The sequence below is a fragment of the Heloderma suspectum genome, chromosome 1 (assembly GCF_057233095.1).
Source record: "Heloderma suspectum isolate Gila_16-S chromosome 1, 16-S_ref, whole genome shotgun sequence".
NCBI lineage: Eukaryota > Metazoa > Chordata > Lepidosauria > Squamata > Helodermatidae > Heloderma > Heloderma suspectum.
In genome coordinates, this window is record NC_139458.1 from 205,992,040 (window position 1) to 206,008,198 (window position 16,159).

General features: G+C 58.9%; 1 protein-coding gene across 1 annotated transcript; it reads right to left on the reverse strand.

Moving 5' to 3' along the window:
- Positions 1 to 926: 926 nt before the first annotated feature.
- LOC146358647 (uncharacterized) lies at positions 927 to 15,947 on the reverse strand. Its single transcript, XM_084806815.1, has 12 exons — positions 15,819 to 15,947; positions 15,264 to 15,433; positions 14,942 to 15,103; positions 6,881 to 7,131; positions 6,573 to 6,682; positions 5,720 to 5,848; positions 5,503 to 5,582; positions 4,671 to 4,776; positions 3,891 to 3,989; positions 3,498 to 3,602; positions 1,820 to 1,916; positions 927 to 982 (listed from the first exon to the last, which is right to left on the reverse strand). The coding sequence occupies exons 1-12, from the start codon at positions 15,945 to 15,947 to the stop codon at positions 927 to 929; spliced, it is 1,494 nt and encodes a 497-aa protein (XP_084662941.1).
- Positions 15,948 to 16,159: the final 212 nt, after the last annotated feature.

A 16,159-nucleotide genomic window follows, 5' to 3' on the forward strand; every position in this document is an offset into this window, starting at 1 on the left:
TGCCAGCAATGCAGGGCTCAAATTAGCAGATGGCCCTTCAAGCAATCGAGATTGTGTCAGAGGCCAAAGGGACTGAAATTTTAGAAAATGTTGATCCATGTGTGTGGGCAGACAGAACCCCTGCCCGAGCAAATGCATAACACCAGTTAAAATCTTCTTTTAAAAAGGGAGAGCCCTGTGTGCGTGAGGCAGTATCCTCTGAAGAAAGCCACCTGTGCAGGCTTGAAGCCGCTCATTGAGAAGTTCAAAAGTTATGGTTAGCTAATAAAGGGATCATCCCCCTTTAACACCCCAATTTTGGGTGCGCCCGAGGCAGATAGCACCTCCTTCAGGTTAGACCAAGACCTGAGAACAGTGGCTGACTGCCCTTTGTGCCTCAAAAACAATTCAAAAATGTTTGAGCCCCCAGCTCAAATGAGAAGTCGCCCATGTGCTTACTGTCCTTTTCAGAGATTTCAAATTGACTTTTCAAAGTTGCCCCAGACTCATGGCTATCGGTACCTGCTAGTAATGATAAAACCAATTGACCGCACCTTAAAGACAATGCTCACTAGAATTTGTTTAAAGATTAAGTTGAAAGGCCACAGGCCTTGCCAATCACCTTGACTCGAGTACGGTACACCCCCAAGGGAAGTATTAAATTGACACCTTTTAAACGTTCCATAAGCGCCCACCTCAAATATTACCTATGGCTGATAGCTTAAATGTGAATTTAAAAGTAAAAGTTTTAAGATTCAAGGTTATGTTACTGCTTTGCAGTCTGTTTTGTTTTCACAGGTTTGCGACACCGCACCAATCCTGGCCTTTAGATGCTCCAGTGCATAATCTCAATCCCAGCGATTGGGTGCTAATCCAGTCCTGGAAAGATGAACCACTTACTGAGAAATGAAAGGGTCCATTCCAGGTTCTACTCACCATGCACACGGCTATAAAAGTCGCTGAAGGAAAGAAGTGGATCCATCACACTGAATAAAGGCATCACCTGCACCAGAGAGGGTCACACCGGAAGCTGACCCACCTGAAGGTCATCATTAGAATAATGAACCCCTGAAAGGACCCAAGTAGGTCTACAGAAAGAGGGCGCTCTCGTTTCAAGGGTTCCTGATGAACGGAACAAAACTGAGTTCCAAAAGTTCAAAAAAACTGTGCTTTTGTTGTCAACATTCTAGTAGCTAGAACAAAGGCGTCCTAGGACTCACTTGCTGTTTAGAGAAAACCGTTAATGCCACAGCGATAATAGTTTGCGCCTTTAAGTGCGTAGTACACCGCTGGACCAAAGAGAGTACAAATTTGAGAAAAGCCTTTTGAGGGGGGAATTGTAGTAAAAATGTAACCTAAAAGCCATTGTATGTGTCTTAAGCAGCACGTAGTATTGTAAGAGCTGCGCATGCCTGGAATGAGCAGACAGTAACCCTAAGATAAGGTTGCCAAGCAAACTGCTAGCAACCAATCAAAGCGACACGCTGGCTAAGGAATGCAAGCTGAGGTGATAAAACTGTAGCGCGGGGGTCGCCCAGGGTCGACTCTGCTTTTGAGCGTGAGCTCCTTTGTCGAACTGTTTGCAAACAATAAAATCGAGTTGGACCCAGCCTGAAGTTGACTCTCCTCTTTGGGGCAAATTGGACTAGCCTCCAGGGGGCGAAACTAGCATTTTGTGCAACAATGGGAGTTTGTGTGTGTGTGACTAAGTACCAGGAAGGATGCTAACTGAGGGCAGAGTGTCCAAGTGTGAAGGATGGCGGGCAAGGAAGTGAAATAAAAACCTAAATTTTCGATCGAGAAGATGTGGACCTTTCTGGCCATGGCGTCTGGCAGTTACCTTTTCTGGGAAGGAGGTTTTTCAGAGCCTCCGGGAGCTCCTTGCTCTTCTGAAGTGTGTGCAGCTCCTGGAGGATCTTGGCCTTCACAACTGTAACCTAGCCAGGAGCAAACCCCGAAGAAACCCACCATCAGCCTGCCGTAGCAACAACCCTCGAGGAGGACTGGGGGTGGGCGTTTCTGCTGTCAGGCCCGCTCGCCTTCCCCTCCACTCCACTCCGCATGATGAAGGGAGGCCGTCCGCTCTGGGCACTCCTCCTGACATGGCTCCTGGAGCCCTGGGGAGGAAACAACAGGCCCTGCCTTTCCCCGTTCGGAGCCTACACAAGCAGTTCACTCACCTCCTTCCCCGAAAAGGCCTCAGTCCTCCCAAGGAGGGAATATGCACTGAGAATGGCGGCCTCCTGGGTCTTGCTGCTGTCATGGTGGGCCAGGACCAGCGCCGTGCCGAGGAAGGCCCTCTTTTAAGGCCCTCTTTTAAGCCACAACACGTGAATTTTGTGACACAAGTTTCCATTGGAACGCAACACCGTTTCCCAGAAGCCACTCTCCCCTGCCATAGGGCAAGGCCGGGCCGAGGTGTGGGGCTGGCGGCCAGCTCCAAATCGGACAGGGGGGTTTCTGGACCAGGGCTTTCTCCGGCTGCTGTCTCTCCCCCTCCTCTTTCTCACCATGGCCCCCTCTTCCATGCTGAGCAGGCATGGAGCCGGTGAACAATCAGGCAGGGACCTCTGCCGTCCCTGCTACTCACCCCCGTGGCCTGGGCCAGAGCGAGAAGCCCGTGAACAGGGAGGTGGCCCCGGTGAGGAGGAGGAGCGCTCCAGGGGGGTCTTGCTAGGGGCCCTCCGGGGCTGTGAGGCCCCCTGCAGGTGTCCCGCAATGCTGAGCTCTGACACTGGCCTTCCCTCACCTTGCCCTTGAGCGAGGCCCTCCCACACCGGTCTCATGGGAGAACGGCAAGAGGCGTCTCCCTTGCCGGCAGGACTGCAGCGCAGCCATCCTTGCAGCTGCCGGGGGGTCTTTACCTCGCCCACGCTGCAGGCCTCTCGGTATGCCAGCAGCTCCTGGCTCCCTTGGGCTCCCCCCCACCAGAGGTCCTCTGTCTCGCGCGCCCCTGACAGAGAGACACCAGATGGGATCGACTGCAACGGAGGTGGACCGTCCCTTTCGGGAGGACAAGGGGCCAGCCAGAGGAGGCTGCTGGGCTCCTCCTTCCTTGCCCGCTTACCCCTCTGGAGAAGCAGGAGCCGATGGAAGGAGCCGATGGCTGCCTTGGCCTGGTCCCGCAGCTCCGCCCTGGAGCCAGTCAGCAGCATGGCGCATTCGGCCACCAGACAGCCCAGGACCAGGTGGTCTCCAGACAGCTAGTGGGACAGGAAACCAGGGGGACCTCGACCCACACTTCTCCCTTGCTTTCTCCCTGCACCTCGTGGGCCCTGTCCTGCAGACCCCATGGGCGACAGGCCCTCCGCAGAGCTCTCCGGATTGAGCCCTGCCCTGGTGCCGGGGGCTGGGGGCTGGAGCGTGCTGCTCCGGGTTCCCTCCCGCCCCCACACCGGCCACTGAAACAGAGAACCCAGCCTCTCTCCCTGCCCAGAGCAGGACGGGGGCCCTCCCCCGAAGGCTCGGACGGTCCCAGCCCAAGGCCCCTCGCCAGGCCAGCAGCCAGGGATACGCACGTCCACTTCTGGCAGCATCAGGCTGTAGTCCACGAGGTGCGTGCCGCACGCCAGCGCCCTCCAGGCCTCCAGCGGCACACTGGACCGCATCCAGAAGTGGACATCCTGTGGGAGGAGGCAGCCCTCAGAAGCCTGGCAGGGCCCGAGGGGGGCGGGGGGCTTACCCGCCACACCCAAGCACTGAGTCAGAGCCCTGCGCACTGTTCCCGCCCGGACCCTCCCGGGCTGCTCCAGGCTGCTCGAGGCACTAGGGAGACCCTGGTGGGTCCAGGCCTCGAGGTGCCATTGCCTTCGGGCAGCATCTCCATGGCCCCGCACCGCCCTCCGGGGCCTCAAGCTGGGCAACCTCTTCTGTTTTGCCAGCAAAAGCGAACTTCTCAGATGTCCACTCACCTCCATGATGAATAGGAGATGGCTGAGGCTGGGCTTGCCGGCCAACAAGCCCTGCAGCATGAATTGCAGGATCTCGTAGCCATAGGGCTTGAAGAACTGCTGGAAGGACAGACAGCGTTAGGCCGGGGGGGGACACTGAAGGAACCCCTGCCACGGCTGCGTGGTCTCCGCCGGCTCCCATCCCTTCAGGCGGGGGGGCAGGGAACCCCCTTCAGGCAGGGGGGCAGGGAACGCTGGAAGGAGAAGAGCAGCAGGAGTGAGCGGAGCGGGAGCGGGAGGGGCGGCTCTTCTCTTCCACGGGGCTGGCCTGCGCTTCCACGCTTTCCTCTCCGCTGGACCTGGAGGCATGATCCTTCTGGGCCGCCAGTCAGCTGGACGGGGAGGGGGCACAGTCCAGGACCGTGCTCCGTGGCCCCACTTCCGAAAGAAGGGAAAGCGGGATAGGGGGAGCAATCCCGTGGTCCCGAGGGCAGATGTGGGCACCGTGAGGGCACCGTGAGGGCAGATGTGGGCACCTGCATGGGGGAGCTTCCCTCACTTTCCCCACTAGAGGCACTTGTCGGGGTGCCAGGGAGCCGGGCATCCCATGTGCTGCAGGCCTGACAGTTTTGCCTGCCCCGGCTACTCCAAGGAACCCCGGGTGGAAACAGTCTGATGGACATGTGCCCCCCCCCCCAGTATCAAACAGATCTCGGCAAGGTCAGTCTACCAAGGGATCAGGCCCCCCGAGTCCCAAACAGGCCATTTGCCCCTGCATCAATGCCTTTGGCCAGGATGCACCTGCTTGGGAGGGTGTGCTGTCTCGCTGCCAGCTGTAAAAACCTCATGGAGGGCCAGCCTCAGGATCTGGGATTCCAGCTCCCTGCTCCAGGATGGCCGGAATTTGCTGGAAGGAGAAGAGCAGCTGGAGTCAGTGGAGTGAGAGCGGGAGGGGCGGCTCTTCTCTTCCACGGGGCCGGCCTGCGCTTCCACACTTTCCTCTCCGCTGGACCTGGAGGCACAAGTCCTTCCGGCACGCCAGCAAGCTGGACGGGGAGGGGGCAAAGTCAAGGATCTTGCTCCGCGGCCCTACTTCCGAAAGAAGAAGAGAAAGCTGGGTAGGGAGAGCAATCCCGTGGTCCCGAGGGCAGATGTGGGCGCCGTGAGGGCGACTTCCTGCTCCGCTGCCACAGAAGGAGCTATGAGCTGGGGGGGGAGATCAGCCCACGGGCCCGCCGTATGCCCCCCCACCTCCATCCCGCCCCCGTGGAAATCTCTGCGGTGCCTCCAGTTCCCGAGCAAGACACGGCAGAGGAGAATGGGGAGGGGGAGGGGCATCCCAGAGGGAGGGGGAGGCAGGTGGAGAGGCCAGGATCTGCAGGGTCCTCCGGCCTCTCGATTCCTGGCCCAGCCCGAAAATAAGCCGGGGCTCAGAATTCACATGAGACAAGGCGAAATCCTATCTGGGCACCATCCTGTTCCTGCTTCGACAGGGAAGTGCAGCAGCATCGGCCGGCCAGCCACGCTGGCAGAGTACAGCAGAAAAACCGGCCCTCCCTCCCCCCGAAGCGACACATTGTGACCTGGAGGAGACCCTTTCATGAGCCGGGGCAGGCCCCACACGCCCCAATACCTCAGCTGGCAAACAGCCTTCATGGTGGATGAGACGACGGCAGGGGGCAGGGCTTCTCCGGGCTGGGTCTCCATCGCCATCTGGGGAGGCCAAGAGGGCAAAGGCAGAGATGAGCGGCCGGCCCCTCGGCCCCAGCCTGCCCCGGAGGGACGCTCAGGGCTCTTCGTCCCCCGTCACTGCTGCCTTCCGCTGGGGTTCGGGGCCACGTCTTGCTCACCGCTACGGCCAGGGCTAGGTCAGCCTTGGTGCAGGGCAGACCCAGGGCCCTCCAGCTGCCCTTCCTCGCAGCTCTGCAGCAGGTCACGACGGCCAGGAGGAAGGTGGCTTTGTCCTTGCGGTCGAGCACCTGGATGTTGGTGAGGATCAGGCGGTTAGCCAGGAAGGGCACTTCGGAGCCGCCAGGCCAGGGGGCCCCCTCGGTGTGCTCTGGGTGCTGTCTGCCGTGGCATCCAGCGGTGGGCTGTGTTTCTCCGAGGACACGATGGCCAGCAGGAGGATGCCAGCCCTACCCCACCCCTCACAACATGCTCTGCGGGACTCTCCACCTCCATGGAGGAGGGGACGGAGGAGGCGCGGTTGTCCCTGTCCCAGTCGCCTAGGGCCGCCCCGCCCTCTGCCCTAGCAGGCTGGTGGGCTCCAGACACCACTGTCACTACAGCACTGCAGCACAAGCTGATTTCTAATCCTAGGCTTGAGGGCCAAAGGGGAGGGAGCAAGGGATGTGTCCAGAGGATCCCCCTTTGTGCTGTTTTGGGATCTCAGAACACATCCCACCGTTGCATTGTGCCGACAGCCGGGGCAGCAATGCAGGGTCTGATCTGGGCGTTGTCAAAATTCATTGTGAAATCGGTGGATGTGACCCTCTGCAAACGGAAGGGGCGCTGGCAAGCCCAAGACCAGCTGAGAACGCTGTGGACCCCTCATGAGAGGAGTGGGGCCTCTGACCCCACCCGGGCAGTGAGGTCCTCCGAGGGGGCCACGCGGGATTCCCCCTGGAGCAACCAGACCGTGGAGAGTGCCCTGGGCGGAAGGCGTCAGGAGTGTCCAGAGGGGAGAGGAAGGGTCTGTACCTGCTGTCCCGCTTGGAGCTGCTGCATGAACTCTGCCACCCTTCGCAGCAGTGTGGCGAGCTCTGCCTCCGACTGGACCGGAGCTATGCATGTGGCAGAATGCGGTATGCCTGTGGATGCCAAAGAGGAAAGAGTGGCGGCCGGCCGGAGGAAGGCGGGGGTCCTCCCGTCCTGGAAAGACACCCTGCGGCTTTGCTCGGGAGCCTTCTGGACTCAGACACCCCGGGGGTCTGGGCAGGCCTCCTCCTCCCCTGTCAGCAGCGTGCTCTGGGCGCGCCCAGCCTCCCTGGAGCCCTGGCGCCACTCACCTGACCCCTCCGATCCAGTCCGCCTGCTCGAAGCCTCCAACCTGTGGCGCAGGGAGGCGATGTCAAGGCCCGTCCCCTGCTCCAGAGGCCCGAGGCTGAGGGGATGGACCTTGCAGTCCCGGCAGCAGCCCCAGAGGCGCCTCGGAGCGCGTGCGGGAGCGACGGAGCCTGCCGGAGTGCTGCTGCCTGCGGCCCGGGCTGGGTGAGCCCTGGCACCCCTCCGGCCCCACAGCCACTGCAGCTTTCTCAGCCTGGAGAGAGGAGGGAGAAGGTGAGCATTGGGCTCTGCAGGGCCCTCGCGCTCCCGGCCGTGCGGTTGGCGCGGGCCACCGGAACTCTCCGCCAGGGCCGCGCTGTGGGTGGCCGGGCCGCTCGCGGAAGCGCTGGACAGTCCCAACGATGGCCGCCTGCAGCCCAGTGGCAGCTGGGGAATGCTGGCCGTGGCAGGACTGTTCTCTGTCTGAACAGGCCTCGGGTGGTCCCTGACAAGGAGAAGCCCTGAGACAGCCCCCGTCCACAGGCTTACGACGGAAAAGGCAGGACACCAACGGAACGGGGATCGGGAGCGAGAAGTTCACACGGAGCCACGCTGGAGGAGCTCTGCGGCACAGCAGTTCCTCTTCCCGCAGGGCACGCTGCGTCCAAGGACACCGTGCAAAGAGGAGGAAGCGGAGACCTCCTGGGAGACGGAAGCGAGGCGCCTGGGCCTGTGGGGCGCGGCTTTGGCCAGCCACCCCCTCGCTGCACAGGGCTCCGCCTCTTCGGGCCCATGGCCTCGGGAGGAGGGAAGGCCTCTCGCGCCGGGACCAGAGTGGGGAGGGAGCAGCTGGGCGCTGGCATCACTGGGTGCGGCTGGGCCACTACGGCCCGCCACCACGGCCCTGGACATGCCTGGCACTCAGTGGCGCTGGACCCAGGGAGGCTTCCTTTGGAGCCGCCATGCACAGGAGCGCACTTCGAAAGAGCCCCTGGGAGGAAGAAGGCCGTGTTGCGAAGCGGGGGAACAAAGAGCTGCTGCCTCCCTTCGGGCACCCGCTCGCCCCAGCCCCACAATCAGCCCTGGGCCACGTGGAGCATGTGTGCTGCTCCCAGGCCCCCCATCCTTCCAGCTGGATTTGGGACTGGAAGACCGGGACAAGTGTGGGTGCAGGGAGGGTGCTGAGCACAGCAGGACTGATCACGGGGCACGACAGACGGGCTAACCGCCGTAGCTCCCGTTTCCTGGCTTGGGGGAGCTTGGACCAAGGTGAGAAAGCCTTAGCTTCTGGTCCCCGAAGAAAGCAGGATCTTCGATGAAGAGAGAGAGAGAATAGTAGCCTGGCCGAGACAGAGCTGGGAGAGTCCGCATAGGATTCTGAACCAACACATGTCGTGTGAGAGCCAGAGTAGAGAAAACACTAATAACATGCCTACTCACATCTCCAAGGATGTAATGTTTCTCCGATGGACGCCAACGCACTCCAACACACTCCTAACGCACTCCTAACGCACTCCAACACGCTCCTAACACACTCCAACATACTCCAATACACTCCTAATGCACTCCAACACACTCCAACGCACTCCCAACTCTCCCAACTCACTCCAGCACTCCAAACCCGCTGCTGTCCTGGGTAGGGAATCGCCTCGCATGCCCTCCGTCGCACAGGGAGGAGGGAGGACTGCAGACTCAGCAGGCCCCGGACAGGACTGCTCTTTACTCAGCACACGCAGCAGTGTCCACTTGGAGGAAGCTCCCCCCACCCTGGCTACTCCCAGCTCTGCAGGGAGTAGCCAGAGGCAGTTCCTCAGCTGGCCAGCCCCTCCATACCCAGTTTGAACCACAGGCCAGCACAGGATGTCGAGCAGCCAGCCCAGGAAACTGGTCAGCCTGAGGGGGTGGTCAGGAAGGGCTCCGAGCATCAAGACTTCCCATGGAGGAGGCGCAACAGGATCGGGCCTTTGAAGTGGTGCCCGACTCAGTCCGTCCGCACGAGCTCTTGCCTTCCCTGGCTTGTCGACAAGGGTATAATCAAAGCATGGAGCAGGATGCCGCAACGCTGCATGCGCGGAGAGGGTGTGCCGGGAGGAGGCTCACCAGGAGAGGAGAGCCTGAGAAGAGGCTCGTGGTCCGCGCGCATTTCAAAAGCACGGCGATGCAGATGGTTGTCTATCCCTTCCTTCCTTTTCTGGATTCTGTATTGTTTTAAAACCCCAGACATAAAAAGTAGTGTCCTTGCCTTGTACCTTGGCTCCCGCCCCCGCCCCCGCCCTTCCCAATTCCCGTATTCCTTTCCTTCCCATTTCAACTCTTATCACTCTAAAATATATATAGATATATAAGCCCCCCAGCCCCTTTTCTCTTCTGTTAGGCTTTATAGTGGACTCCCCCGCTGAGCTGGTAGGGAGTTTTCCTTTCTGTAGCTGATTTTCTTTCGCTCCCATGTTTGTGTGTGTGCTGTGTGTGTGCCCAGCACTACACACGGGTCCATACAATAGAGCTGGCAAACCACTGCAACTTTCCTATACATTTTATACAATATATCGTATATAAAGGGGAAAGCACTACCCAATTTGTTTGTATACTATGGCAAGCCCGCTACGAGGCATCTAAGGGGTCCTGGCAGGGGCAGAGGCGGGCGAGGTGCTGGTGGGGCTCAGTCAAGACTACAGACATCAATATGTTCATTTTCAATGTGCCCGCCCGGCAGGACTGCTGTGTTTGCTTTCTCAGTCGAGACAACTGTCCTCTGCGTGTTCTTTCTAGCAGGGAGGGTGGGGTGAGCTGCCTGCAGCCCCTCCCTCTCTGGCTGATGTATAGGACGTTAAGCTTTTGCTGTGAGCGCTAAGAAGCTCGTCTACGCAACCTGAGTTGCTAACCCGAGTTTCTGGGCATTTCTGTTAGTTTGCCAGGAGTTCTTTGTGCCAAGAGATGGGCCCAGGACAGAAGGCGTTCCTGGAATACGTAAAGTAGGAAGGATGGTGGGCAGTGAAGAGAAATAAAAAACTAAATTTTCCATCGAGAAGGCATGGACCTTTCTGGCCATGGCACCTGGCAGTTACCTTTTCTCAGAAGGAGGTTTTTCAGAGCCTCCGGGAGCTCCAAAATGTTCGTCCAAAACGTGTGCAGCTCCCAGAGGATCTTGGCTTTCACGATTGCAACCTAGCAAGGAGCAAAACACAAAGAAACCCATCGTCAGCCTGCCGTAGCAACAACCCTCGAGGAGGACTGGGGGTGGGCGTTTCTGCTGTCAGGCCTGCTCTCCTTCCCCTCCCCTCCGCTCTGGGCATTCCTCCTGGCATGCCTCCTGGTGCCGTTTGGAGGAAACAACAGGCCCTGCCTTTTCCCCATTTGGAGCCTAGGTGAGCAGTTCACTCACCTCCTTCCCAGAAAAGGTCTCAGACCTGCCGAGGAGGGAATACGCCAGGACGATGGAAGCCTCCTGGCTCTTGACGCTGCTGTGGTGTGCCAGGAACAGCACCATGCTGAGGCAGGCTCTCTTCTGAGGCTCAGCGAAGATCTTCCCAAAGACCTAAACCCAAGATGTGGTGGGAACACGAAGAGAGTGTTCCAGGAAGGATCCACTGCTCTTCTCAGGGGGAGACAACCCGTGGGGACACACGCCACAACACTTGAATTGTGTAACACAAGTTTCAATGTGAAGACAACACCAGTTCCCAGAAGCCCCTGCTCCTCTGCCACAGGACAAGACAGGGCCGAGGTGTGGGGCTGGCGGCCAGCTCAAAATCAGAGCCCTTCTGTCAGGTTTCTGGCGAGTGGCCAGGGGAAGAGGTTCCCCTTTTTTCCTCCCCCCCAGTGCAGAGAAGCAGCTCCTTAACCCCATGCTTCCTCCTGAGCCTTGGGCCCAACGCCATGGCAACTTCGCCCTCTCCTGCTCCAGCCAGCCAATTCCCTTCTCACCAATTCCCCTTTGAGGGACATCCCGGACCAGGGCTGACTCCAGCTGCTATCACCTGTCCCCTCATCTTTCTCCTCATGGCCCCCACTTCCATGCTGGGCAGGCAGAGAGCCGGGGAGCAAGCACGCAGGGACATCTGCTGTCCCTGCTACTCACCCCCGTTGTCTGGGCCAGAGCGAGAACCCATGTACAGGGTGGTGGCCACGGTGGGGAGGAGGAGCACTCCAGGGGGGTCTTGCTAGTTGGTGCTCCGGGGCTGAGAGGCCCCCTGCAGGTGCTCCGCCATGCTGAGCCCTGACACTGGCCTGCCCTCACCTTGCCCTTGATCGAGTCCCTCCCACACCGGTCTCACGGGAGAACGGCAAGAGGCGTCTCCCTTGCCAGCAAGACTGCTGTGTGGCCATTCTCACAGCTGCCGGGAGGGGTCCTTACCTCACCCACGCTGCAGGCCTCTCGGTATGCCACCAGCTCCTGGCTCCCTTGGGCTCCCCCCCTCCAGAGGTCCTCCGTCTCACGCACCCCTGACAGAGAGACACCAGATGGGATCAACTGCAATGGAGGTGGACAGTCCCATTTGGGAGAACCTGGGCCCAGCCAGAAGAGGCTGCTGGGTTCCTCCTTCCTTGCCTGCTTATCCCTCTGGAGAAAAAGGAGCCGATAGAAGGAGCCGATGGCTTCCTTGGCCTGGTCCCGCAGCTCCACTCTTTTGCCGGTCAGCAGCACGGCACATTTGGCCACCAGACGGCCCAGGACCGGGTGGTCTCCAGACAGCTAGTGAGAAAGGAGCGCAGCTGAGCCCTGCGCTCCTTTCCTGCCCTGAATCTCCCAGGCAGTTCCACGGCTGGTCGAAGCATGATTGCTTGTAGTAGGATGCCAGCCCTCACAACATGCTCTGCGGATCTCTCCACCTTCATGGAGGAGAGGAAATGGAGGAGACGCGGTTGGCCCTCTCCCACTCGCCTAGGGAGACCCCGCCCTCTGCCCTAGCAGGCTTGTGGGTTCCAGACACCACTGTCACTGTGGGGAGTGCAGCACATGCTGATTTCTAATCCTAGGCTTGAAGGCCAAAGGGGAGGGAGCAACGGGTGTGTCCAGAGGATCCCCCTTTGTGTTGTTTTGGGATATCAGAACACATCCCACCATTGCATTTTGCCGACAGCCGGGGCAGCAATGCAGGGTCTGGTCTGGGCGTTGACAGAAGTCTTTGTGAAATCGGTAGATGTGACCCTCTGCAAACGGAAGGGGCACTGGCAAGCCCAAGACCGGCTCAGAAAGCTGCAGAACCCTCCTGAGAGGAGCGGCGGCTCTGACCCCACCCAGGCAGTAAGGGCCTCTGAGGGGGCCACGCGGGATTCCCCCTGGAGCAAACCAGACCGTGGAAAGTGCCCTGGGCAGAAGGTGTCAGGAGTGTCCAGAGTGGAGAGGAAGGGGGTGGCTGTACCTGCTCTCCAGCTTGGACCTGCTGCATGAACTCTGCCACCCTTCGCAGCAGTGCGGTGAGTTCTGCCTCCGACTGGACCGGAGCTATAATTATGTATTATTTACATAATAAATTACGTATTATTTAATACGTAAATAGCCTATCATGAAAAGAACAGGACAGCATTTGCAGATGCAGACTGGCAGCGGACGGAAGTCTGGCTGCGGACAAACCCGGCCGGCATCTCCACGGACTCGCCGTGGAGCAGAGCCGGCTGGGGAGGATTCTGGCGGGAGGGACGGATCACCTCCCCCCCTGCAGACCCCCAGGCATAACAGTGAGTGGGGTTCATACACCCCTAGAAACCAGCAGGTTCTTGGATGGATGGATGGATGGATGGATGGATGTAAACAATATTAACCTGGCATAGACAGAGGGGGAGAGTCCCCGTAGGATTCTGAACCATCACATGTAGTATGCGAACCAGAGTAGAGAAAACACTACTAACAAGCCTTGCCACTTCTTCAAGGACGTAACGTTTCCCCAACCGACTCCAACGGACTCTCCCTCACTCCCAACTCTCTGACAACTTGTCTACTGCTCAAACTCGCTCCCGCTCTCTTCGCACCCTTCGCTTCATTGTCCCTTCATGCATCAGGCATAATCTGTGCCTGAAAAGTCTCTTCCTTCAGGGGCCCGCAACAGGGGGGCAAAGATTGCAACGGGGGGCAAAGCTGTATGGGTCTCCGACACGGTTGTAGTTGTGAGCTTTGGCTGTTCTTGGAACTATATACTGGGGCCATAGCTCATTGCCCACAGCTATAGGATTTCTGCAATCCTACACTCATTAATTAATTTATTTAGGGTGTTTTTACCCTACTCTTCGCTGAAAAAGGCTCCCGGAGTGGCTTACAAAGATGAATTTTAAGACAGTCCCTGCCCTCAGGCTTACAATCGAAAAGACACGACACAAAAGGAAAAGGGCCTGGGAGGGAGGAGGGGAAGGAAAGCAAATACACTAATGACAGGTGCACAAGACGAGGTTGGTCTGCCCCCTGTGATGATGTTCATCCTGGGAGGCAGGAGGTGCAGCCCCCCCCAGTGGCATCGGTTCCCCAGCCGATGGATGAGGCCAGAGCCTGCAGTCCCGAGGAACTGTCAATGTCTGTTGGAGCCGCGTGTTCTTTCTAGCGGGGGGGGGGGGGGGAGCTCCCTACAGCCCCTCCCTCTCTGGCTGATGTATAGGACGTTAAGGAACTGTCGGTTGGAGCCACGTGTTCTTTCTAGCGGGGGGGGAGCTCCCTACAGCCCCTCCCTCTCTGGCTGATGTATAGGACGTTAAGGAACTGTCGGTTGGAGCCACGTGTTCTTTCTAGCGGGGGAGGAGCTCCCTACAGCCCCTCCCTCTCTGGCTGATGTATAGGACGTTAAGGAACTGTCGGTTGGAGCCGCGTGTTCTTTCTAGCAGGGGGGGAGCTCCCTACAGCCCCTCCCTCTCTGGCTGATGTATAGGACGTTAAGGAACTGTCGGTTGGAGCCGCGTGTTCTTTCTAGCAGTGGGGGGGGTGAGCTCCCTGCAGCCCCTCCCTCTCTGGCTGATATATAGGACGTTAAGGAACTGTCGGTTGGAGCCGCGTGTTCTTTCTAGCGGGGGGGGGAGCTCCCTACAGCCCCTCCCTCTCTGGCTGATGTATAGGACGTTAAGGAACTGTCGGTTGGAGCCGCGTGTTCTTTCTAGCGGGGGGGGAGCTCCCTACAGCCCCTCCCTCTCTGGCTGATGTATAGGACGTTAAGGAACTGTCGGTTGGAGCCGTGTGTTCTTTCTAGCGGGGGGGGAGCTCCCTGCAGCCCCTCCCTCTCTGGCTGATGTATAGGACGTTAAGGAACTGTCGGTTGGAGCCGCGTGTTCTTCCTAGCGGGGGGGGGGGAGCTCCCTGCAGCCCCTCCCTCTCTGGCTGATGTATAGGACGTTAAGCAAGTGTCGGTTGGAGCCGCGTGTTCTTCCTAGCGGGGGGGGGTGAGCTCCCTGCAGCCCCTCCCTCTCTGGCTGATGTATAGGACGTTAAGGAACTGTTCGTTGGAGCCGCGTGTTCTTTCTAGCAGTGGGGGGGGTGAGCTCCCTGCAGCCCCTCCCTCTCTGGCTGATGTATAGGACGTTAAGCAAGTGTCGGTTGGAGCCGCGTGTTCTTCCTAGCGGGGGGGGGGTGAGCTCCCTGCAGCCCCTCCCTCTCTGGCTGATGTATAGGACGTTAAGCTTTTGCTGTGAGCGCTAAGAAGCTCGTCTACGCAACCTGAGTTGCTAACCCGAGTTTCTGGGGGATTCTGTTAGTTTGCCAGGAGTTCTTTGTGCCAAGAGATGGGCCCAGGACAGAAGGCGTTACTGGAATACGTAACGTCCGCAAAAGGAACGGGCGTCAATGTATATCGAGTCATTCAACTGATACAGGAATCAACCATTCAAGAAACACGGTTCAATTCTATATTGCAGTCCAAGAATCTGCATTTCGTACATCACAACTATACAGGAAATGCTAAATTGCCAGGCCAAATAAAGAAGCAAGAAACAAAAGTAACCCAGCTAAGCCACACCACGGTCATGATCTTGCTGCACTCCTTGGGGCCACAGCAGCCTGAACTGAGTGAGCAAGTATGAAGGATGGTGGGCAATGAAGAGAAATACACAACTAAATTTTCCATCGAGAGGATGTGGACCTTTCTGGCCATGGCGCCTGGCAGAGTTACCTTTTCTTGGAAGGAGGTTTTTCAGAGCCTCCGGGAGCTCCTTGTTCGTCCAAAGTGCGTGAAGCTCCGGGAGGATCTTGGCCTTCACTGTTGCAACGTAGCAGGAGCAAAACACGAAGAAACCCACCGTCAGCCTGCCGTAGCAACAACCCTCGGGGAGGACTGGGGGTGGGCGTTTCTGCTGTCAGGCCCGCTCGCCTTCCCCTCCCCTCCGCTCCGCATGACGCAGGGAGGCCGTCTGCTCAGGGCACTCCTCCTGACATGGCTCCTGGAGCCCTGGGGAGGAAACAACAGGCCCTGCCTTTCCCCGTTGGGAGCCTACGCGAGCAGTTCACTCACCTCCTTCCCCGAAAAGGCCTCAGACCTCCCGAGGAGGGAATAGGCAGTGAGGATGGCAGCCTCCTGGCTCTTGCTGCTGCCGTGGTGGGCCAGGACCAGCACCGTGCTGAGGAAGGCTCTCTTTTGAGGCTCGGCGAAGATCTTCCCAAAGACCTAAACCCGAGATGTGGTGAGAACACTAAGAGAGTGTTCCAGGAAGGATCCACTGCTCTCCGCAGGAGAAGACAAGCCGTGGGGACACACGCCACCACACGTGAATTTTGTGACACAAGTTTCCATTGGAACGCAACACCGTTTCCCAGAAGCCACTGCTCCTCTGCCATAGGGCAAGACAGGGCCAAGGTGTGGGGCTGGCGGCGAGCTCCAAATCGGAGCCCTTGACTACTTTCTGTCAGGACAGGGAGGTTTCTGGACCAGGGCTTTCTCCGCCTGCTGTCTCTCCCCCTCCTCTTTCTCACCATGGCCCCCACTTCCATGCTGGGCAGGCAGAGAGCCGGTGAACAAACAGGCAGGGACATCTGCCGTCCCTGCTACTCACCCCCGTTGCCTGGGCCAGAGCGAGAAGCCCGTGAACAGGGAGGTGGCCACCGTGAAGAGGAGGAGCACTCCAGGGGGTCTTGCTAGGGGCCCTCCGGGGCTGTGAGGTCCGCTGCAGGTGCCTCGCCATGCTGAGCCCTGACACTGGCCTGCTCTCACCTTGCCATTGAGCGAGTCCCTCCCACACCAGTCTCTCGGGGGAACGGGATGGGTCCTTACCCCACCCACACTGCAGGCCTCTCAGCACGCCACCAGCTCCTTGCTCCCTTGGGCTCCCCCCCCCCAGAGGTCCTCCATCTCGCACACCCCTGACAGAGAGGCACCAGATGGGATCAACTGCAA